Below are 26,095 nucleotides of genomic sequence, written 5' to 3'. Positions count from 1 at the left end.
ACAGTACAATTCCTGCAAGTCTATGGATAAAAAAAAATATTTTTATTTGCTAAAATCCCAGGCATTCAGTTTGACAACAGTTTCAACATCAACAAGAAGAAAAAAAACATTAAACTTTAATTTGTTATCCAAAATAAGAAGTTTTTCAACCACACATACTTCTCTATGTTTCTCTCAGTTAGCCTTAATATTCAAAGGTAAAGTGATGGGTACAGCCAAAGGTAGATCCATTTATTTGGTCCAGCTGTTTTTGAAATGCAACTTGAGGCTTGGTTAGATTCTCCTCAGTAACTCCTTGTGGGTCACTACATGGTGCCACAGAAAGTCCTGGGAGGTCTTTAACAGCTTGGGTGTAGATATTACAACTCTAATGCTTCTGGAGTAAAACCCATAGTGTATTTCAGAGGGTCGAGGGAAAATTGCCATAGATTCTGGTTCTCATTGAAAAAGGACTCTGAGACCTAAATGATATCCTCAGTGGATTGCTGACAACCTATTTTTTCATATAACTTAATGAATATTTGATGGATTGCAAGGATGAATCAGATGCTTGAAGGGCTATGAGGGTGGAATTAACCAGTGGTTTATACTTTCTGATATAATTTCAAATACTTAAACAAACAAAAGCACGATACGGTAAACCAGCACATAAATTGCATCTGGGTGACATTTTATTTTATTTATTACTGATATAAAGACGTAGCCTCAATATTGCTGTCTTTCACTTTTCTGCATTATTTAGCTTTAGGAGGCCGTAAGAAACAAATCAGAGTCACACAAAATTTTGTACAGCAAACTGAAATGTGTTTCAAACAGGAGCCTATTGGTCAAACATAAAATGACACAAAAATGTAAGCTTCATGCCTTATTAGATTCCTGTTAGTGTAATCCATTTTATTGACTAGTCAACAGACATTTACGTCCTCCTGGGGCAGAGTCTTCCTTTTTGAATCAGTTTTGGCAGCCATTGTGTATTAATTTACTGATGATTAAAAAGTTAGCAGCTAAAAGTTACAGCTTTTGATCATTGTCAAAACAACTTATGGATATTGACCTAGAGAGACTCACACAGAGAAAATAAAGCAATTCGGAAGATTTTATTGGTATGGATGAAAATGCGTTCTTTGGCGCTCAGATGACATGATACCGTAAATCGACATGGGCCTGGTTTAATAACTAAGGAAGAGGATTGTAGTTATCTTAAGCTGGAGGATGAGAGGTTCTAAGAGTGGACTATGACAGAGGGAGGAGATGGGGTGGAGTTGGGTCGAAGTTCAGCTGAAATGCTAAATGGGGATGTTGGGCCTTCATCTTAATGAAAAGCGTCTTGAGAAACGATTGGCTTTGGAGATGGTGCAGTCTGTCGTAGATTTGCTATGGGTGCATGTTACGTGTTTTTTCTCTGGCTAGAAGTTCGATGGCAAATCCCCCCTTTTCAAGTTGTCAATCCAACGACCAGGACCGCAATAACCCATCCGTGGAAGATCATGAATCAGAAAGGTTAAATAACGAATTGTTTTTTTCACTTTCACCCGATGTTTTAAAACATCAAACTTCCATGCACGTAGGCATTGTCAGTTTAACTATAGCTCTCGCAAATTTCAATGGTAAAGTCCTCTTGATATCTTAAATAATTGTTGTTGATTGCAGATGTGTCTAGTAGATCCCAATGATTTTGCTTGTAAAGCTGGAAGGATGGCCTTCAGCTTACTGCACTGTGACGTCACTACCAGAAGATGTCAGGAGGGAGGTGTTTGGGCAAAAATCTGGGCAAAAATGGCCGGTACTGGACTCAGTGATCGCAAATAAAATTTTTGTTTTTATTATTTTACTGATTAACGCAAAATTAATTAAATTACCACGAACGTATTCGTTTTCAGGTGAAAATAATTATCCATTCATTAGAAAAGTGAATGGATAATTATTATAAAGTTAACAACTAAAACATGCACACTCCCCCACACACATTATTCTATTGTCGTCCATTACTAATCTGGAAAACGAAAGACTAAAGTGTCAAGTTAAATTTGTAAGTTTGATTCAGAAATGGTGCAGTCAAGCTAAAGGGTGATGACATTCATCATGTTGCACCCGGTTTTAAGATTTATAGAGAAGTCCCACCCCCATTTTGTCTGTGACAAAAGACCTTTCTCTTTTTTTTCTTTAAAGTAAGGGAGACCAAGAAAGTAATTTTCCTGTTTAATAGTTTAGGCTTAAATGACACATATTCGGTTTTGAAGTAAGTTGGAAATTTGTCTTTTTTTCTGTGATCATTTATCAGATGGGCACTGTGGCAGTTAGCCTTATGGTGCTGATCTGCAGTAGCAGAGGGATAATTCATCTGTACTTTAAATTACGACGACAGTGCAGAAAAATTGCTGCCCAGTACCCATAAATATAAGTCTGGACAGTAATTTAAAGTTGATGAAAATGGAAAGAATAACTTTCACCATCTGTCAGTGCAAAAGGGTAAAAAATTCTCCATAAAAATAGTGTGTTTGACAAGAGAAATTCATACTGCTTTCACCATTGCCACAGGCTGAGTACTTCAAAGTCAACTATGCTCCATTTTCAATATTTATAAGTTCATCATTGCAAGTGTTAAGTTTATTTGTATCACTATAGTTAAAATAAAACTATAACTTGGAATTTTAATCAAACAAAACTGAAAAGTCCTTATCGATTTACCAGACATTTTGCAAAACCAAAACTAAGTAACAAAATGAGAATCTGAATGCACACAATAAATAAAGTGCTTAGTTAAGATATAAGAGCAACTCATACTAAAAAAAATATACTATATAAAAATATACTGTGTGAGGCAACATTTGTATGGACAAAAGAACATTGTAGTATAAGTTTATTGGCAAAAGGAGTAAGAAGCAGGTTAACTACAATGATTGTTCAACATGCATTTGCTTACAGGAGAAGGCTTCAGGTAAAAGTTTAGCATTTAATGTAAATAAAATGTTTGCAATCACCTGCATGATTACTGGATATTCTGAGAGGTTGGTTATTATGAGGTCTTGTGGCATGAACAGTAAAGGCTTGACCACTGCTGAATTTCAGTTTAGACCTACGACCATCTAAAGCTGGGCATACACTGTACAATATTTTCAATCATTGCACGAAGCTACAGCTCAAAGTGTATGACGAAACCGCAGTGTTTAAAAGTTCACAGCTCAGGATGTTTGTTCTCACACTGTGCAGCCCGACGCTCTGATAAGATCTACCTGCTCAAACTGTATGACTAAAATCACCACGGACTCAGACCCACAATGAGATGGTGCTACTCGGACTCGTCTATCCGGAAGTGAAACGAGTAGAAGAGGAAAAAGACGTGTCGATGCCTCTTGTAAATTATGAAGTTTTGTTTGCTGAAAGCCCTAAAAAGAAAAAGCGACGATGTATTTGGACAAAGACATGGCTGACCAAACGTAGCTACTACGGTCTGTCAATTTTACAGAAAGAACTCCATTTCACTCACAACCCTGCCAAGTTTCTGTTTTTTTAATCTGAGAGGAAGAAGAAGAATCCTTATTTGAACATGCACTTTGAGTGATTTGCCCAAGACCATCTTACGATGGGCGACTGAATTTCAAAAATGTTTGATTTTCTCCCTACCTTATGATTCCAGATCAGGAGGGGGTCGTGAGAGACTAATCGCCCCTCGTGACCCCCTGTACTCTACACGATAAACGACACACCATCAGGCTGAAAGTCGGCCTAATCGAAAAATTCCCGCACGTCTGGAGAATCAGCATGAAAAAGGCAAAAGAATCGTACCGTGTATGCCCGGCTTAAGAGAAACTGGTTGGCTGACTGAAGGGCTTTTCCTGGAGTGTGACGGTTAAGGAGATCACATAGGTATGATGGAACCAATACCTTGATTACTTCACAAGTAATGAATACAATCTTAAATTCTTATGTGATAAAATAAGTTATAAATTAATAAATACGTTTTAAAATCATTTTTGAATAATAATGTATGATGTTAAAAATAAAAAAACACAAACAAAAAATATATCATAATGTGAAGTGCATCTATATATTTGCATTTTTTATTGGATAACAAAAATAAATAATCTTTACTGTGATACTCATACTGTATTTGTTGTGGTGCATCCAATAGTTCAGGTTTAAACCATTGTTTTAAGCAAAATAACAATAATGGTCCCACTAAGAAAATAGTATTAGGCAGCAAAAAAGGAAAAAAAATCCTGCGCTCTCTTTTTTAATCCTAAGATTATAGTATTTTCATGTCAGCAGGAAGACATTAAGCCACTGTACCTGTTGGAGGATACACTGCGTCTGTGTGTTTACTATTCTGACAAGCCGAGGGAAAAACCCCAGCAAACTGACTACTCTGTGATTATAACATTTGAAGTAAATACAACAGTAAGGCTGTTTGATGTGTAGTCTGCTGTCCTGTCACTTTTTATTTCTTCTCTTTAGTATATCAAACCTCTAGCACATAAATGCTTGTGAGCAGCAATTAGAATTCATATGTGCCTGAACTAAAAACAAAGATATGTTTTCATCATTTTTTTAAGTCAACCTGTGTTGAGGGTGACAGCTCTGCAAGGAAAAAAGAAACCAGATGATGATTTAAAAACATTCTCTATGGATGTTCTTGGGGAGACTAACAGGAATAAAGCTATGGATTATTTTTTGTCCCTGCAGAAAACAAAGCCGGCTGACCTTTCTTTTTCTTTCAAGGACTCAAAACATGAAAACAGTCAGAAATAAATGGTTAGACACTAGATGACAGACACATTATATGGTTGTAATACAACCACATTGTAAGAAAATTCTAAATTAGGATTTTTATGTTGATTAACGATTAATCAATTCATTATTTTTGTGATCCTTGGAGGAGTTCACTGAAAAAAAATACCAAAAAAATATTTTGTTTTAGGGAAAGATGTCATTTTCTCCATATTTTCAGAGCTTGGTCACCAACTTTTACTGAGTAGATGTGGCATGAACAGCCCCTTAACACCCTGGCTAAAGAATACCTTCCAAGTTTGCAGAATTGGACAGCAAGCTTGAGCCAGTTCTTCACACTGTGTATTCTCCAAGTTATTGGGCTCTACTTCTGCATTTGGGTAAAAGCCAATATGTACCCACAGAGCCACTGTGGAGTCTGGCTTCACATGAAAATATGAAAAGATTACCTCAAGATAAACAGTTGGTGGCCCAAATGTTTCACTTGGGTGCAATTAATAGAGAAGAGTGAGATAATGACATTATAAAGCAGGCAATCAAACCATAGATTAATAAACATCCTGTGGAAACACAGAGAAAAGTACATTTTTATCAACATTATCCAACTGTTACAAAAAACAAAGAGGAGCAAACTGTTCAAGTCAGTGTAAATTCCTGCAATAAAGCAATTAAATAAATGGTTACTTAAATGCTATGCTATAATAAACATTTTCTTTTTTATGTTTTTTTCAATCATTTATCATAGTATTTGTATATATATATATATATATATATTATATATATAATTAATATATATTAATATTAATATATTAATCTATATTTTACTATCAGTCGAACAATCCCGTTTTAAAATGTCAAAGCTGTTATGCAAAAAGACATCAAGTTTCCAGTAACATACAGTATTAATATCTTTTGTAGTGTTCAGCTGCAAGGGGTTAATCAATAGCCTTAGTCTTCCTTCCCTGCCAACATACATGTCTTCAGGGAATCTTTCTCACATTGTCAAGTGAGGCTGAATTACTAACGAAGAATTCTGTATTGGATTTCTCTTTTTCCTCTCCTATATTTTAGATGTATACTTCTCCATTACTTTATCTCAAAATAAGAACTGTGTGTTAATCCAGATGAACTCTTTACTTCTTGTCTATCTTTTAGTTTCATGGTTCTCAAACTGTGATACAACGGCTGGTGGTACTTAGGTTACCTTTTGTGGTCATCAACTAAATTAATTCAGAAGCAGATTAGCTATAATTTAAAACTAATAACCCATAACAGTGAACCGAAGAGTAACACTCCATAGTAACACTCCATAGTGTTACAATCCATAGTGCCAGCATGCTTCAAGTCTGCCACCATCATTCTGGTTCCAAGGAAGCCTCAGGTCACCTCACACAATGACTACCGGCCTGTCGCACTGACTCCACTTATGATGAAGTGCTTCGAAAGGCTGGTTAAAGAACACATCGTCTCCAGTCAGCTGCCACCTTTCGATCTGTTCCAGTTGGCCTACCGACGGAACCGCACCACTTAGGACGCCATCTCTGCTGCTCTCCACCTGAGCCTGTCCCACCTTAACGAGAAGAACACCCACATGTGGATGCTGTTCCTGGACTTCAGTTCAACTTTCGAACACCATCATCCCACAGCATCTGATGGGCAAACTGGAACAGCTGGGCTTCAACACACCCCTCTGCAAATGGCTGCTAGAATTCCTCACAAACAGACCTCAGTCAGTCTGGGTTGGAAAGAACACTTCTGATGCCATCACCCTGAGCACAGGCTCCCCTTAGGGCTGCATCCTGACCCCCCTGCTGTTGACTGTGACGACACACGACTGCATCGCCAAGTTCACAACCAATCACATCGTAAAGTTAGCAGACAATACTACAGTGGTGGGCCTCATCAGAGATGACAACGACCAGGACTATAGCAAGGAGGTGGAGCAGCTGGTGGGCTGGTGCAGAGATAACAGCCTGCTCCTGAAAGGGGAGAAGACGGAGGAGATCCTCGTCGGCTACAGGAAGAACTGCCCTAACCACGCTCCACTGCTCATCAACAGTTCATCTGTAGAGGTGGTCAACAGCACCAAGTTCCTGGTGGTGCACATCACAGACAACCTCGCCTGGAATGTAAAGACCACCTAACTGGTCAAGAGGTCACAAAAGCGTATGTGCTTCTTGCTGACGATGAGGAGAGCCCACCTGCCCCCACCCCCTCCTACAGAAGAACCATAGAGAGCGTTCTGACCAGCTGTGTCACTTTGTGGTGTGGAGGCTGCAGCGTCTCAGACTGAAGAAGGTAAGAAGAGTGGAGAGAACAGCAGAGAGGATCATCGGGGCTCCTCTTCCCTCCATTAAAGACATTTCATCCCATAACATCATAAATGACCCCTCACACCTCCACCATGGACTTTTCTCCATAATTTGTTCACAGAGGGAAAAAGATTTCGAAGCATCCAATGGAGGTCAAGCAGATTCCATAACAGTTTCTTCCCCACTGGCATTAGACTGCTGAATGTTTATTTAAAATGGGGTTATAAAAAAAAGGGAATTCTGAATGTTGGAAACTATAACTAATATACAGTCGCATGTTTACATTTATCACTTTAAAAAATGAAAATGTCTTGAGAGCTGTACTGAACGAAATTTCTCTTTGTATACACTGTGTGTACAAAGTCACAATAAAGTATGTCTAAGTCTAGTCTTAATTAGTTTTACTTTGTTTTCATCGAGACACCTAAGGTGGCAGTAGTGCTCTTTGACAAATATGGATGTCTCCTGTTAAGCACATTCAAATGAAATTACTCTTAATAAAAAAAAAAACTTAGCATTTATTAAACTGTATGTAATAATTTCATATTTGAAGAACTTTCAGAAGTTTGAATTCTGAATATGACCGGACTTTTCCTTTAAGACCTGCATGTCCTCTGATCAATGTACTTTATCTAAGCTCCCCAACCATGTTCCATTCTGAGATTTACGATTTCTATTACAGGCATATAAGGCACAAAAATGAGATGGCTTATACAGTATCCAGTCAACTCAAAAGAGGAGAAAAGACCAAAGAAATAAATGAAATGAAAAAAAAAACAAAAAAAGAAGGCTTGGATTATGACTCCTTCTGAACCTGCAAAATAGACTGTCTATGATCCGGTTCTAGAACATAACCTGATTGGAACAGTATCCTCATTTTATTTACTCACTGGAACGCAGGTTGAGCAGCAGTGATTTTGTGGTGAGTTAAAAAGAAATAACATTTTCTACAAGTATATATTTTAACATATGGTGGAATAAGGTATACTGTAGCCATTAGTCTTTATTTTAACTTTGTTTAGTTTTAGTGTATTTTAAACCTAAGTGGCTCGTTACTTAAGCTAACATGAAGCCCATCTAATTTGTTTGTGTGTAAAAGACTTAATCCAAATGCTTGATGTCTGTAAGGACACTTACTGTAAGACATAGTGAAAGTGTGTCAGAAGTCAACATAATAAGTGTTGTCCAAAAGTTCTAGCAGGAAGGAAGGTGCTAGGGCCACAAAGCAGCATGCTTCCTATGCCAATTCATTTGGCATTAGGGACATCCTGGCACTAGGAGCCAAACAATTGCCTAGAATCCTTTGCATGACAGTTGAAATCAAATACATTGGGCACATTTTAAGGTGTGAAACCCAGTTCAGTTCTGCACCAATACATTAAGCAGATTGAGTGTTCTGAGAGTGATTGTAAAAGAAAGGTTCTAAGCCATGTGGTTGAATAAAATAATGGTACAAATTACTTTAAAAATAATATGAATACTAAATAATATTTATAGAGCATGTTACATCGGTAGACTAATGCTACGTTCACACCGGACGCAGCAAAAGCAGCAAAATCGCGTCTGCTGCTTCATTTTTGCTGCTTGTACTAGTTAGTTCTGACGCGCGGCTGAAGCAGCTTTGCTGCTCTGGCTGCGCGGTGCAAAAGTGTGTCTGACGTGCGTTGGGCGGAGCTTCACTGTCCTTTCTTTGCCATGCAGCTATATTTGCTGTGATCAGTGGGAATAAAGTAGTTTTAATATGTTTTTAAGTGAGAAAGTCCACCTGAAAACTTCATCTGTGCAGTCAGTTCATTAAGATTATCATCCTGCCTTCTAATATTATTTCTGTCGGAGCCACTCAGACCCCCACATACCGGCGGTGCGCCGACAGTAGGAATCCCTTCATCAGCAGCCTCTGGCCGGGTCGCCTCCTCGCGGTTCACCGCTTGTACGTGTTTTTTCTCCTAAATAATCCAAACTGCAGGCGGCAGGATAATAAAAGCGAACATATTCTGCCGGCAGATTTCTGCATTTTAAGTTAATTTATGCGTCAATAAACTGTTTCAGAGGAGTGATCATAGCGCTCTGTGTCAACAGCGCTATGTCTCTCTCCCTGCCAGCTCCCAGATCAGCTTCTCTGATTGGTTGACGCGGTGCGTCGAGCAGCAAAAATTCTATTTTTCCATCTCGAGCTGAAGCAGTGCGTCGGGCGCGTCAGGCGCGCCCGACGCACTGCTTCAGCTGCTCAGACGCGCTGCGCCTGCTGCTCAAAACGCTTTGACTTTGCATGTAAACTCGCTGCTTCTGTTGCGCCAGCTGCGTCCAGTGTGAATGCAGCATAAGTGCTGTGAACAAAAGTAATTGTCGTAATAGTCCTTTTGGTTTATTGTGTAAATATTGTATTTTTTCCTGCTGCATGAATTTGTGCCCACCTGCATATTTTTTTTAAAACTAATATTCTACAATTGTTATGTTTGACAGTCCAAATATGTTAATATGGGCACAGAGTCTGTCTCCTTGGACTCGCTTTGAACCAACACCTTCTTTATGACCACAGATACTTTCTGCATGTCAGTTTGCACCAAATTTGTAGATGTAATAAAAAATACAAAAACTAGGGTTGCAGTTGAGATTTCAATTTGAAAAATGTCTTTACATGTGGTAAAAGTTTATATTTGCATATCTCCATCCTGTGACTTTACACTTTTTGATCATTAGAATACAGTATGATCTGCCTATCGATAAAGGCATGCAACATGCAACAAAAGGTTTATTCAAAAAGAGACCACAGAAACGTGTAGGCATTTCTGAAAAAGTGTAAACATTGATTATGAAATTGGCAAACACTCTGGATTCCCTGTTTGCAAAACAGAGACCCATGGCTTTGTAGCGGCAGTGCACCAGACTGTGGTCCCTATGCTGCCATAAGTCTTATTTAGGGATTATGATATTAACGTTCTTATGAAACGTACTGTATATCATTGTAAGTTTTAGATTTTTTTGCCAATGTTTTATGTTGCAATAACTACTGTACTATGCAGGACACTAGTTACTGTCCTGGACCGGTTCCTGGCCAAATAAGCCTAATGATTATAAAAAGAGGTTGGTTTCTGTGGCAAACCTGGCCCATATTAAGTTTCTTTTGTTGAACCCTTACCTCACCCACATCTGTTTCAGATTTTTAATCTAGATTAACACCAATTCTGGTCTAGTCTAAAAAAAAAAGGAATGTGCCCAGGTTGGTTTTTGAGCACGAGGCCCTCTTTTTCTAAAAAAAAAAAAAATACAAAACATAGTGTTACAGCTCCTATATTTGGCCCAGAGCCAGGAAAAATACATATATCTTTTGGGCTATATCTTATGAATGTTAAATGAATTTGAGCATAAAGCCCAGACCCCTCATGGTAACTTTTGGCTGTCAGGGAGGCTTCCTTGTACTTTTTCTTGAAAAAGAACTGTCTGCAAAGGAGTAGCCCTTTTGCTAATGCACCAACCCACTGTTGCCTTTATCTACATCAACATTCTGACTGAGGGTATTACTGTCCTGCCTAGTGTAAAACCCTAGTAGACCTTAGTGGGCAAGGACAGCTGACAACACATTTCTGTAGAATAGAAGGCAGGCGATACTAGTCTCCATTTTAATCCTCTTTGAGACTGGGTGGGATTAATAAGGCCTTTCTACTGCAGCTTTTATTTTAAGTTTTTTTTTTTTAAATACAGCAGTCACATCAGATTTTGAAGTTGTTGAGAAACCTCTGTCATTCCACTTTCGAATTCACACAATTCAAGGGAGCCATTTTTGATTCAATTTCCTTGAAACTTGGGAAATTTTGCTACAATGATGGTAGAACACAGTGAATACTGTGTGAAAGTTTTCGTTCTTTAATAGTTTACCTAGACACAGTGATGAAAATATTGTATTGAGCAAGTCTGTGTTTAATTATAAAAGAGGCAATTTCCTGAATTAATACAGTTCAAACCAAAACATTAAATAAGGGAAAAATTATGTCTGACCTTGATATAGTAGAACATTAATTTAGAAAAACATAAATAATCAACAGTCATAATGACACAAAATAATTATGAAAACCAGTGAAAGAGTTTAAAAGCAGCAGTTTTTCAGAATCAGCACAGCCAGGATGAATAAGAAGAAAATGATATTCATTCTTGATGATGCCTAAGAAATGGAGATCACTTCCACTTGGCTGACTCATCCAGTATTTAGCTCACTGAAAGGCAAAGATAAACTTACAAACCTGTTTGTTCCTAAAATGTCTGCTACAGAGGCCATCATTCTCACTGTCGTTTTAAGCATCTGCTTCCATTAAATATCCATGGTTTAACAATGAGATGCAGTATTTCTTTCTTATAATACATTGTAAGGTGATAAAAATAAAGGTTTAGTTAAAGCAAGTGTAATGTGAAGAAATGTAGTAAAAGCAGAGATCTTATTAAGTATGAGACCGGGCAAGGACAGCAGACATCTCAGGTGTTACAATGTGATGCAAACTGAACGGAACAAAGTTTCCGGTGAAATCTGTCCGCAGTTTAAACAAAACAACCAACACAGTGTCGACCCTTATAATCTCTGTGGTATCGCTTCTTTGGGGGTGAAAATACTCATAGCCTGGGGAATTGTGGGAAGCATTGGTTACATCAGAACTCAATCTACCCAATTAAAAAGAAATGAGTAAATAAAATCAATGAGGATCACTTACAGTGTGGTGTCAAAAGACTCAGCAGAGGTCACCACAATCCTAAATCTTAATTAGCCGAAATAATTTGTTCACAGAGGGAAGCTGGATGCCTTTAGCAAGAACTTACATCAGTCTTGAAAACTGTATAGCACCACACATTGTGATTTTATATCTTGCAATTTTAAAGGACAAATATGAGTGATGTGTTCTATTCAACCATCACAAGCAATACTTTTAAGAGCGTCACAGTGTGTTACTGTGATAAAAAAATCTTTAAAGGTTAACTCTACCTGTGAGTGCACAGAAAAAGTGATCCAGTTTTGAATTGGAAAAGACAGACAGGTGAGTGGATAGGTGGAAGAAGAAACTAAGGACAAAAAAAAAAATGTGTTTTTTTTTTACACATTAACAGTGAACTTGGCAAAATTTAGCAATATCACACCCTCATATATCACACTTTTGTTCTGATTAGAATTATTAGATAGCACACAAATTTTATTCTGTATTTTTAAACCAAGAAGGAAATGCCTCGCTAAAAAAACATGTTACCATATTTCAGATAGGTCTTATTTATCAGAAGTACATATAAACACATGAGGGAAGAGGAAAATTAAGATTTCCTATTTGTGAAGACCAAGGAGCCAGCATCAAACTAAAGCTGCTACCTGACAGAAAGATGCAATAGAAGCAGTGTTGACACATTTGCTAATAAGTGCTTAATGAGGAAAGTACAGGATATATGAAACAGGATAATTGGAAATAAAACTAGACTAATAAAACAAGAAATTTTTAATTTTGTGGCAAAAGATAATAATGAAAAATCTGTTTTTATTCCCTGTTAGCAAAAAAAAGAAAAAAAAAAAAAAACTTCTGTTGTCAGTATTAATGTTTTCTTAGGATTGCAAAAAACCCATATATAAAACATCTAAAGTGTAGGTATCCCGCCATTTGTCCAACTGAATCATGATTTGCAGGGCTGGCCAGTTATTCTGCATATTTCACATTTTGGAAAAAGAACTCCTGAACTATTGGAAAACTGAGGTGGGTTTTTTGAAAATGTTGTTAATCAGCAAAAGAGTACAGAATTTAATTTAATTTAAATTAAACTATCCATTGTATGCAAGGCATGGTAAGACAATGTCAATATCTGTTACTGGACGTATTTATTACGGGGCTTCTAAAAGATAACTTTAAAGATTTTTAAAGTTTGCTGATTAACTAAAGAGTATATTATGTTTTCAGTTACTATCTCTCATTATTTTTGACCAGTTTTTGTTGAGATGATGATGATGTTACACTGATCCGATTCCCTTGTCATAAGTACTGGTGGCCATGATGAAATAACTAGTGTACTGTTTGGCCAACGATTCCTCTCTCTCTGTCTCTCTGAGGGTATTTTAACAAGTTGCTGACAAGAAAAATGATAATGATGTGTCTGTCATGAAGCAGTACTAGGTAAATTTATCATGATGGCAGATGAATGATTGCCCAGTATCATCCTGTGGCCAAAGCATGAATTCCCTTCCTGAATATTTTAACACCCACCTTCCCACACCTACACACACACACACACACAAAGTCAGGGTGGCTAAAATCACTCAGCTCTACTTCAAGTAAGTAATTCACACTCTCTCTTAGGTTTTCCTTCACTGTTCATTGACACTATGTCTTTTATTCAGCCTGGAAGGCATGAAGTCATTACGGTAACCTTTACATAGCGTAAAATACCCCACAGTGACTGTTCCTTTAAATATATGACATAGATTCTATAATCACTGTTCTCTTTAAGAATAGCGTTACATACAAGATAAACCAAAGAGCATTATTCCTTCCATGTTGTCTTGACTAATAGCAACTTGAGCTCACATTTACCCTTTATTTAGCTAATGCATTTGAGGGCTAAAGCTTTAAATATTGTTATGCGATGAATAAGTCAAAATTATTGTGCATGTGTTTGTTTCTATGATCACAGTTGCGATGCCTCGTCTATTCTTAATCTGCTCTAACAATACATTTGGTGAATTCTGTGCTCTGCTTCCTAATCTATTCTCTTCTGTGTTGTACAATGGCAGATAGGGTTTGTGCTGCACTAGGCTGAGAGCAGCACAAGGGTGAACATAAGGTGTGTGCACACTGTGCTGAACTTTGAATAATTTTTACTTGCTGCAGCACCTTGTGACAACACCTTGACATATATAATCAGAGGGAATCACACCCACAAACTTTTTGGAGTTTGTGTACAGTAGGCATAGTGTGCTATACATAGGAGACTGGTATGATCAACTTCAGCAAAAATCTAAAAAAAAAATTCCAATAAAGTGTGCATTAAATAAAAACTTTAAGACAAAGATTTTAAAATCTGTAATATTTCTTTGCTTTACTCGATGTCCTAATGCAAATTTCTTGACTTTAGGACAAACATTTCAATGCTCCCTTTACTGCTGCTACATTAATATAGCATGAATATAATTCATTTTGATTGCTCTTATATTGATTTTGATGCACAAATGCTCAGAAAGAGATCATTAAAAAAAGTTATTTAGTTTAAAATGAGATATTTAACATGCACATGAATAATATAGATAACTTGCTGCTATAGATAATATGACACTGAGTTCGAAATCTTGTTCAGTCTGACGTTTAACAATAAAACTGAAATTAATTCAGTTAGTTTTCTTAATGCTAACTACTTTAAACGCTATAATTCCAATAACTGTGTTAGTTTAAGGGTACATAACTGAAAGCACCTTAAGGGACCTGTCTATCTAACTCAGTGTTTAATTCTCATTGAACACTAGGGAGGCACACCTCTTCAGTAAAATCATAAAATTATGCATTTTCTAACTTCATTAATGGTTTCATTAAATTGCACTAAATATGTGCATAAATGCATCAGATTTCATGAGTATGTTGCATATTGATTTCCCCTCTTCTCTGAAGAAACTGCTGGTCAGCCTTTTATGAGAAATCCCTGTTGGGGTTTGAGCCTCGGCATAGAGGTGGGCGTATCGATCATAGGATCGATACTATCGATACCAACTTTGGTATTGATATTGGACAATATTCGTTTAACATGATCGATAATTTTACTCTCTCCCGCACGCGCTAACAGCAGGCGATTCACCAGTCTGCCCACCTGTGTTACATCACTTTGCTGCTCCTACTCCCCTCTCGTCACTGGCTCAGCACGCAGGCTCAGTTTGGCCCGCCCACTCAGCTCTCTAAATGCTTTGCTTGGAAATGTTCAAATACTGCTGCTAAATATCTGTATTCGCACAACCTTAAAACTCCTAGATGGACCAGCGTGACCGCCGTTATTGAAAGTAAGGCTGACTTGTCAGCTGTTATAAACAAACAAATGTTTGTTCTGTCAAGTTCCAGATTGATGTTTTGCTGAGGTGTTTTTTTCGTAGTCTCAAACGTCTCTTTTATCTTGCGAAAGTAAATAAGAATCTCTCTAAAAAGGATCCCTCAAAAGTGTTGCAAGATCCTTCAGGGGTATATTGCAACACTTTTTGCAGTGTAAACTGAAACAATTTTAACTGATCTTATAAATTTGAGTTGAACTTTAATTTAATTCAATAAATTAAGCAAGCTGTTAGATATATATTTTTTTTAGTTTACAGATGTTGCAAAGGTGCATAACATTGAGCCTGGAAAAATAATAACAGAAATCAGAATATAAAAAAACAACAATGAACTAACTAACCTGCAGGGGTTACAGGGGTATATTCAACACCACTTCTTGAATGAGTGCGTGTTATAGAGTTTTTCCCCAGCATCTGAAAATCTGATTTCCTCTGAAATCAGAGGAAATCCCTTTTGGCTGTTATAAATAAAGGCTGGCACCTTCTAACCAAACAAGCTTTACACACATTATACTGCTCATTGTTTCAGCCCTATTTTATCTATTGTGTTGAAGTTTGGGGTCACACTAACAAAACAAACATTCAACCACAGATCATTATGCAAAAGAAAGCAATACAAGTAACGGATAACAAACATTATAGAGATCACACTCGCTGTTTATTTCTTGATTGAAGAATTCTCAAATTTTTAGATCTGATCAATTTCAGAAATAGAGATGGAAAATATAATCTAAGAGGAAAATTAAATTTCAAAACTAAGTATGTTCCAACAACAAAAAGAAGCTTTAGTTTATCAATTAGCGGAGTGAAGCTCTGGAACAGCTTGTCTGAATACATTAAACAATGTAAATGCATCCAGCAATTCAAAAAAGAATATAAGAAAAGTATTTTTGATGAATACAAAAAAGAGTAATATATAAAAAGTTGGTATACTGTTTGTCTTACTGTAAATAATTGTCCTTTACCACCATGACACATGTAACTGAGGGGTAGGGCCTAATAAGCTTATGCTTCATCCTACTCCTTTTTGAAACATGATGCATGTTTATGCAGCATTCAATGTAAACATTGTTAAATCATATCATGTTTCAAAATAAATTAAATGAAATGAAAAAATGAAAATGATGGCAGAATAACAGGTCTCACTGTTATCAACACTGATATTAAAGTCCTTTAAATAACATAAGGTCCTAAAAATGTTACATTTTTCTTTCTTATGAAATCCTCTTTGATATGTGACAATTTAAGAAACGACCATGACAGAAAGTGAACAAGCTCATTCCATAAAATTCAATAATGCAGAGATGTGCTTCTTGGGAGAGGACTGACCTGTAAAATGTTGTCTGTGAAAGGGAAATCAATAATCCTTTCGAGCCATGTTGTAAGCATAACTAATTCTTTAGCACCTGATAATGAATTGAAAATTTCAACTGACACCAAAATCTAGTTCTTAAAGGTTAAAGTTAATGATTTACACTTTTAACTGCAATAATTCGGTATGCCTGATTTCCTTTAATTGGCCAAAAAACCTTATCTAAACTACTGAAACAAAGAAAAACACTTTGTATATCTCAAGGGCATTTTGGTAACACGATTTTTTTTCATTCAGTTGCAGAAGCAGCTTATGCCATTACTGTCAGGCACATCCTCCCTTTGTTGCAATAGATTTGCTTCTTCAACACCAAACAAGACACTAACTTTTTAACACATGTCATAAAGCTGTGAGACATCTCATTCAGTGCACAAGGACCCGTGTTGATCTGAGACTTCAGACTTGCCATGGAGGAGAACAAACGGTAAGTCATCTGATGACTTTTCAAATGACAGGCCTTGTCACAAAACAGCCAAAAGCTCTGAAGTGCACTTCACTTGACGGTCTTCAGGGATGTGTGGTAAAAAATGTTGCCCCATTTAAAAAAAAAAAACAAAACAAAAAAAAAAGGAGGAGATTGGGGAGGAGGGAGGAGGAGATTGGGGTACATAACAAATAAAGCACTGGTCTACAAAGGATCCAGAGGGAGCACTCTATGTGCATCCCTGGTATCCATTTAACTGAAGGGCTTACAGCAGCCAGCTACTTACAGTTGAAGTGAAGTGCTATATTACTCACCAAGCTCAGCTGGAAACACTATAGAAAATATGTTTGCCTAGGATCTGCTCTCCTTTATCAATCCCAAACAGCAGGGAACACAGCTTTAAACACCATGCCAGGGTTCCAGCAAGAGCAAACATTTCAGACAGAAAAAAAGAAAGGAAATGTTTGCACAAATAAGATTTTAGTTTTGTCTCTGCAAATCCTCTAAAGCTGAATTCAGCTGAGTGCATCACATAGTTTCCTTCCATGACTGCCATACACAGACATAGAAACAGGCACAATAAAATAAAAAACCCAGGTTAGCAAATAAAAACACAGATGAATTTAATATAAAGAAACAAACAAAGGCAGAAATGCAATTAAGTGTAAACTCACCAATGAACAGGTTCCATTCAGTATCCAGATCTGCCTGGTTTGCGAGACAGCCCCTCATAACGTTGTAACAGTAATTGTGACAAGGCTTTAGCCCAGGCATGCCACGGCAGTACGGACAGTACAGCATCTGTGTCAAGGCTCTGACGCAAGCTGGAACTATGTTCACCTGCAAAGCAAACACAAGCTCTTTGTTAGAACTCACTCAATGATTGTAGGGTACAAGCTGTAAACAAAATGGAGAAATGATTCAATTGGACACTGATCTAAGACATTTATAGACCCAAGAAAGATCCATTATGTTTTATATTATGACAAATATCTTCACGCTTTTAACAGTAGATCGTCCAAAGTTTTAAAAGTGATAAGATAAACTCATTGAGGATACTGGCTTTATAACGCTGTCCGCCTCAATTCTTCTTGAAAACTGTACCTTTTCTTGTCGGTCCCTGTCACTGCATCAGCTTTAGTGAAAGTGACAGGATTCTCACATCTGCTTCCTGTTGGAGGAGAAGATGCACAACAGAGAGCGCATCTGATAATTGGCCTGTCATCCTCTGTATTCATACTTGACTTCAGATCTTGTCCAACACAATCAAGAGACTGCTGTATATGAGTTTGTGTGTAAACCGGAATGAGGCCTAGTCAATGAAAGACCACACAGCTATCCTATATGTACCACAGTTAAGAATTATTTCCCTCATTTTATCTTTTATTATTTTGCATTTTTGTTTTCATTTAACTTGAATATTTCATAGGATGAGATAAATGCTAATAATAGCAAAAAGATTTGTGCTCTGTACCAATTTGGTCATGCAGAGTTGTGAGGACAGGGGTCTATATCTTTAACAGTCATTAGCCAGATGGAGGATTACACTCTGGACACGTTGCCAGTCCCTGACAGCACAGCATACAGAGAAACAGGACATACAATCATTTATTCCCAGTGATGGGAGTAACGGCGTTGAAAGTAACGGCATTACCTTTTTTTTAGTAACGAGTTATCAAAATTATTACTCTTACTGTAACTATAACGCAGTTACCATTGCCGACACCCCATTACTGCACGTTACTCAGGTCGCACTATTAAACTTTTTTTCATGATAGGACTTGTGCACGCCTTGTCATGGGAGAGGGGAGGATGAAATTGTCTGATGTATAGTGAGATTACGTGAGTTGCAGTAAATGCAAAACTCTCTGCAGGTAGGCCTACTTATCTTTGTCCATTCTGATTTTATCCATTTCCATTTTTCCATTTATCAGCTTGAATATATATGCATTTTATTTATCTGAAATACATCTCTTCATAGTCAAAATGACAAACACTATGACTATTACCAACCGAAACGTAGAGATCTGAAATTCATTTCTAGACATCCAGAATTTTTATTTTAAATAGAATAGAATTCAACACATGCAGAGGTTCAGTAACCTCTCTTCGTGAACCAGAAAACTCTTCGTTTCCCTTATTTCATAGTTAGAAACTTACTAACATACACACCTTTCATTAAACCTGCTTTGTGAAAAGGACCTCAGATCAAATCATATATATTATCAGGTCAAGGGAAAACTAGGTGACTATAAAATGCAGAAACAAAATATTATATGTGATTTTTTTTTTTTTCTTACAGTATGAATGCTTGGGTCTTTGCTAGTTGGTCTTGAAAGAATGAAAAACAACAGATGCAAAAACAAACAGCATGGCATCTAGCAATAAAAATACACCACAAATAAAAGAAGACAAGCTGAAAGATAAAAGTGAACTGAATATCGAAACCCACATTAGTGTTCTTTTCTAGCTCTATGGCAACATCTGAGGCTCTGTGGTGACACCACATCCACCCTTATTCTTTGATTTCATTTACGCAATGATAAAAAGGCCTGTGTGCATATATATTTGCTTGGTAGGGAAAAAAAGGGTGTAGGATGAGACAAGATCAGGATAACACAGAGAAAGATGAAGAAAAGCGCAAAGGGAGCTGTTAATGTCTTAGCGTTCATTACTTCTTGGCACCGAGAAGCAGGGATCAAATGAAGCATCTTTAACATTTTCAATCTGTCATCGACATCATGCAGTGTCTTGTATGAAGGCCATTAAACTCAGCTGCTGGCCGTCAGTTTCATCGCTGCATGTCATCTACTAGTTCATGTTCTGGTAAATTGTTTACATCTCTCTGGGTGTGCAGTTAACATATGGGTTCTCTTCACAAACAAGTTTTCTCTGATTAAACTGAAATGCAAATAACCCATTAATGACACAAAAGTACATTGTTATGCACTAATAAAATCCCATAATGCTTAGTTTTTAATGTTGCTTTACAACTAGTTTGATTTAGAAAATACAAATAGATAAATTAGCAACTCAGTAGGTTTCCAGTTCCAAGTCCTCCATCATTTGCTTTTCAGTAACAATAAACTACTATACATTATTGGCTAAATAACTACAAATATGCTTTTTTATTTCCAAAGGATGGGTCATTTCTTTACAGAGCAATAAGTATTGATATTAACTTCTGCAAAGTAGTTAACTACAAATATAAAAGGATTGCTTGTTTACTAGTTGAATGTGTTGAAACAGGTTTAATGCATGGAGTGTTTTGCATTACTATGATAAGTTGCCTTGCTTACTAAAAATCCTAATATTTTTGAACAGTTGATTCCACTTCATAGAATTTTTTAAAGTATAATTTTGTTGATTAGGAGTGTCAATAAATATGTTTAATTTTTTTGTCCTTCTAATAGTGCTTTGAGAACACACATGGTGGAAGCGGTGATTGAGCATTCCATGCTTTGCATTTCAGATGCACTATGTTTACACCCTGGACCACAACAGGAGTAGTTTCAGCTGCATCAAGCTGAAACCCTAGTGATGTGAAAAAACCCTTAGCAAATAGATTGAATGGTTAGTGTTTCTTTAGTGCAGGTTTGTGCACTTAAAGGGGAACACCTTTTTTTTTTTACATTGGGCCCTTGATTTTACGTTATTACATCATGTTCTACTCACCCATATTCGCGCCGGCTACCATTCAACCTGTCCGCTGAACTGCTGCTAGTTTTACTCACATGCCTGGAAGATGTCTGGTACTACTACCACAGATGATCGTGCTCTCAAAATGGAATTACACGATTCAGATTAGCTAGCCGAATGAATAGAAGGGTTAGAGCGTAGCTGCCTGTGGCCCGGACTGCCTGTCACAACCCCAGTCCGGCGCACGTCATATATAGCACGTCATATATATGTTGACGTCATACACACTCCGCTTTGTTTTTAAAAGATATAAATATAAAAAATATAACCGCGGATGTCTGGGGGACAGTGAGACGCCTACATGTTATGAATCCTGGCATACCATAAATAATAAATTATGATCAATTTAGTTTGTGCCTTCAAGTCACTTGCCCATGGGAAGATGTTATTTGGTTATAACCTAACCGAATATCTTCAGAACAGCTCCAAATGACACAAAACTCATATGGGTGAGTAGAACATGATGTGATAACGTAATAACGTAAAATCAAGGGCCCAATGTAAAAAAAACAGTGTTCCCCTTTAGTCATTTGTAAAAATCTGTTACTGTTGTTTTAGAGATATTAAAGACTTTTTAGGTCAGCCAGAGGTCAACTATCACTACATTAAGCTCAGAATTGAATCAAAATTATCTAGCCTACTTTTTCAGTTATACTTAATTTGTCCAAGTAAAATTGCCATTTGTGCTGCTTTGGTTTTTAAGATAGAATAATTTTTTATTATGACCAATGACATTACCATCCCAGCAGACATTAGTGTGCTCGTTCCTGAGATAAAGTTATTACATAACATCACATGTCATTCCTGAGCTGGAATTACCAGCCTCCCAGACCTTTCGCTTTGGACCTGCCATTACCCCGGTAACCCCATGTCATTTCCTATCAAGGTCTCACTGTCATCATTTTACAATAAAAGCACATGTGAAACTTAAGATCAAGGACTGCTGCTAAATTGTTCTCTATTTACAACTTTTGAATCCTCTTTTAGAAAATTCCCAAAAGCTCAGAAAAAAATTGTCTTTGGTTCATTCAGATGCAGCTCTGACTTTGGATTCAGCGGGACTTCCTTGTAAATCTACCCCATCAGAAAGCACTGATGCTGGGCAGTGGGGAGTGACAGGCCGGGCACTGTGCTGGAGGTAAGTGAGGATGGTTAACTGTACTTCTAGGACTAAATTAAAATGGCTTTTTTTAAAGCCACCTAAAGACCTCTTGAGAGCATTCCTTATTTCTATTTTATTTTATTTTTTGTAGATTATTTGCTCTGTATTCCATTTAAAGTGAAAAAAGCCTCACCTAATCCAGTCCCTGATTGCATATCATGTCGCAATTTCCTAGAAAAGTTCAGCTCGTTTCAAAACACCTCAGCTCTATCTAGTAGCATGAGGTGAGGGCAGAGCGGTGAACGCTATCACCGTGTGGAGTTCACCGGTGGCCGCTTCACCACCTTTCCCTCTAACCACCTTGGGTTGCATAGGGATTCTATGTGAATCCACTGTGTTGTGAATGCATCGTAAGGGTAGATCACTATTGTTGTATTTACATTTATCTTAGTTTTCATATGGCAATTTGAATTGAAGTTTCTTGAACTATTTGTTCTGCAGCACCTTTGGTTATCAAACTTCGGATTTGTATTTGTCTGCCTGAATCCTGCGTCCTGTTTAAGCTAAATCATTTCTGTACACCCTTAAAACATGGTCTGCAAACTCTGTGAGATTCCCTTTAGACATTGTGTGGGGATGCAAATGAGCAAATAAAAACTTATTTTTATGAAAACTTGATTGTAGCCCCAATTGAAAAGAACTGAATTCTGCACACCCCTAAAAATGAAAGCAATTCCTGGTGAACTTTAAGGATCAACTGTGGCTCCAGTAAAATAAAATAGGGTCTTGGGGTCCAGCACACACATTTACTTGATGTTTAATAAAGGTGAAGTGAATTTAGGTTAAAACATTAAGCAAGATAAATAAAAATATTAATAAAAGTATTACATAATTAGCCTGATAAACCAGACTAAATGTGAGATTAAATGTGTAATTTAATCTGGTCCCGATGAATGAGACATCGGAAGATTGTTGATGAGAACAACCCGTCGTTTTTTAAACTGCTGTCTGTGCGTATTGGCCAACGCTTTGACCAATGAGCGCAATTGACTGTGACGTAGGAAGCGCGACAGAAAGCTGGCGGGGGAGTGTGAACAAACAGCCTGTCGGTAATACAGCGAATATGTCCATCTTAAAAATAAATTAGCGTAGAGCCTCTTCCTGCTCACGTTTCAATAAAAACCCCAAGTCTAATTCTTCCAAAACTCATTCCAAAGCTGAGTCAAACGAGAACTATTCAACAGTTGTTGCCATCTTCCTTGTTGTGCTTTCTTCAGCGTTGTGCAGCTTTGTTGTTCTTTAACAACAGACCGTCTTTTCCACCACTGCGGTCTCCCTACCAACTGGCCTTGGTGGCTTACAAAGTCATTGTCATTTCTCACAACTTTATTATTTGGCAGCACAAAGCAATTTCCAACCTCTGTTCTCTTCCCACTCTGTTGTGCCTAAAGGGAGTTCACACTATAGGCACATGACAACACCGCCCACTTTGCATCCAGAAATTCGAAACACATCTCTGCGTTGTGATTGGCTGGCCGGTTCTAGGGCTTGGGGCATTGATCGAGGCTAGACCAAACTCGCAGGCAAAAATAATTTTTGCCGCTGGCAGGTGGGGCTAGTTTACTACAGTAGGCTATAACATAATATTAGAAACAGACAAAACAAATACTGTATATTAGCTGACACTATATTATTATTATTATTATTATTATTATTATTATTACACATATGGTAACAGGTCTTGACAAAATGTTTGTATAATCAACCAATAGTCCATTCTGGTAATATCTTGTGGATCAAAAGCTAAAAGGTTTGGTGACCTCTGCATTCAAACTTCCAAGTTTACATAAAATCAGGGTAAACACATCTTATTAAGAACTATATTGGATATTCAGTAAAAAAAAAATTCAAATTGTTTTTCAGTAAAAAATAAATCCCCTTCACTTTAATGTAGAGTACATGAATAAAAACCTTTATTCGGTACTTCTCACAGTACTATTGCTAAACTATAAAACAATTTTACTACACTATAAGGGAGATGAAAAATGATTTAAAGCCTTCCAGTTGAAAGAGAAAAAGGACAGAGCAAGCCGACAGGAGACACGCTGTAGATAATGCCAAATGCATTGCCAACAATGTAGGAAAAAAAACAAACAACAAGAAAACAGAGAGACAGACTATGATTAAACAGACGGAGAGAAAAAAAAATGGACAAGACATTCACAGACAAACAGAAGGAACAGGCAGGTGCTATCGCCACATTTGGAGAAACCAGCAGGACCAAATGCATGCCAATCACTCTGAGCTTTGGAGAAAGCAAGCATTTATTTCTATAAGACTTTAAAACTTCAAATACACTTTCAGTTTTATTTTTGAATAATTTCTTTCGTTTGAAGTAATCTTTTAAAATATTCTATTCATTCACAAGATCACAATTTTAAGGGACTAGATACTTTATAATTAAACTTCAAGCAATCTCTTTAAACCAATCTTATAATAGTGACAATTCTCATGTAGATTAGACAAAAATCATTTCATCAACCTTCTTAAATATTTCACTGAATGTTTTTTAATAAAACCTGTTTTTGTGGAAAAGTTTGATGTTTCTTTTGTATTATCATTTTATTAATATGATCTATTTAGACAATGATGATGGCTGACTTCAGAACTTCACAGATATGTTGGACAATGATATAACAGATAAATATATGCTCAATAAATAAATAGAAAGATAATAATAATTTAAGGCACCCCCCCCCCCCCCCCCTCCCAACAAAAAAAGAATGAATACGAATAACATTTAAAGTTGCAATATAATATGTAGCCTATATGGCAGAACTGAATATGCTGAGAGTTGCCATATATCCTTTCTGAAATTTCAGTCCGTTGGGCTAAAAAAAGATTTCACACATAAAATTAGTCAATGACTAATTACCCTAGAGCTTTATCACTTTAGAAAACAGCATTAAGGTGGAATTCTTTCACACATTTATTTGTCTTTGAGTTTTTTTTTTTCATTATATCATTCCCTGTGCCCAACAGTCAATGGTGGCTATGAGTGAATGGTAATGTGATAATCTTTTTAGCCTTTATTTACAGTTAAGCCCTGCAGCCCCGCAGGCTGAGGGATACCCTCACAAACAATATGCAAAAGATCCATAATTAAGACACAAATCTGCTAATCTAATGCTTACAGTAAGTCATTAGACAAACACAAAGTGTTCATTAAGTTTTCTCTGACTGACAGAAACAGCACTTTTCTAGTATCAGAATAGAATAAAAAGCACAATATTTTTTCTTTCAAAATCACTTTGGTGCAGAGCTTAAGTACTGTACAGTATCTCTGAAACAAAGATCAATGTGCAAAGAATCAATGCGCAATGAAATAATGGAATCCTCGTGTGATCAGAGTCCAAGAGATCCAAGGCACTCCGCTCTGAAACACTTGCACTGTAAAAGGGTACCACATAGAAAGCTCAACCAGATTCTCTGCGGATGATCCGTGGACACTGCAGCACTTGTGTATTCAGAGTAACCTTTGGGTTACAGTGTTTAGCAGTTATAAGTAAATCCATATGAGGCTTAACCTTTAAAATATTTAGGTATTAAGTATTAAGCCGTTTTAAAAAATACTAGAATCTGGACAGCATTGCTTCATAATTGCATTATTTATTTAAAATAACCACTAAAAACTGATTTACGTCGTTACTTTTCTTTTATTACACTAATCAGGGAAATCTCATGTATATAAAACACAAAAAGAAAATGTTTTGAGTTTTAAGTAATTTAAGTTATTCTGAAGTACATGCATTTAAAAGTACTTCAGCATTCAAAAATACAAATTAATATCAGTAATATATCAATACATTTCTAATTTTCAGTCATTTTGAAAACCCTTGTAACTTTCAGAAACCAGCTGATGTATTGAACCACTCTGCTAAAGAATTTACACCACTTGCAAATAACTTGAGCATTAAAATGCTAGAAAAATAAGGACAGCTATTTTGATTATTATTTCTTAATAAAAAAAAAAAAACCAAACAGTAAAAGGGAGTGTCTTGATTCTCCTCACACTTTCACTGTGGAAAAGAGGTTCTGGATCATGACCAAATTTGAGTGATTTTATTGATGTTGAGAGGCGAAATTAACTTTTTTGATTAGTTGATTGATTTATATGAATTGTTCCTAGACACGAGGCACACATCTATAAAAAAGAAATCCATAAAATCCCTTCATAAGCTTTTAATTGATCATGCTCACAAACCAACAACATTCCCTTTTCTTGTGTTTTTGTCTTCATTAAAATACCTCTGGACTTTTTTTTCTTTCTTTTTTTATATATATATTTTTTATTTAAAATATAATATTTAATGTATAACATGGATGTATAATCACCTCATTTTATTTCAGT

The 26,095-nt window shown here is 36.7% G+C and overlaps 1 protein-coding gene across 2 annotated transcripts in view; it reads right to left on the bottom strand.

Moving 5' to 3' along the window:
- LOC107091297 (glypican-6-like) overlaps positions 1 to 26,095 on the bottom strand; it is a 188,056-nt gene that overhangs the window by 47,940 nt on the left and 114,021 nt on the right. For both annotated transcript variants that reach the window (XM_015385134.1, XM_015385143.1), the window contains exon 5: positions 17,558 to 17,723. In XM_015385134.1, coding sequence (XP_015240620.1) covers positions 17,558 to 17,723 — 166 coding nt within the window. The remainder of the gene's footprint in view (positions 1 to 17,557; positions 17,724 to 26,095) is intronic.

Source organism: Cyprinodon variegatus, unplaced genomic scaffold (genome assembly GCF_000732505.1).
Source record: "Cyprinodon variegatus isolate N-32 unplaced genomic scaffold, C_variegatus-1.0 Scaffold15, whole genome shotgun sequence".
Lineage (NCBI taxonomy): Eukaryota > Metazoa > Chordata > Actinopteri > Cyprinodontiformes > Cyprinodontidae > Cyprinodon > Cyprinodon variegatus.
The sequence above is the reverse complement of the archived record's forward strand: the minus strand, read 5'-3'. Positions and strand labels throughout refer to the sequence as shown.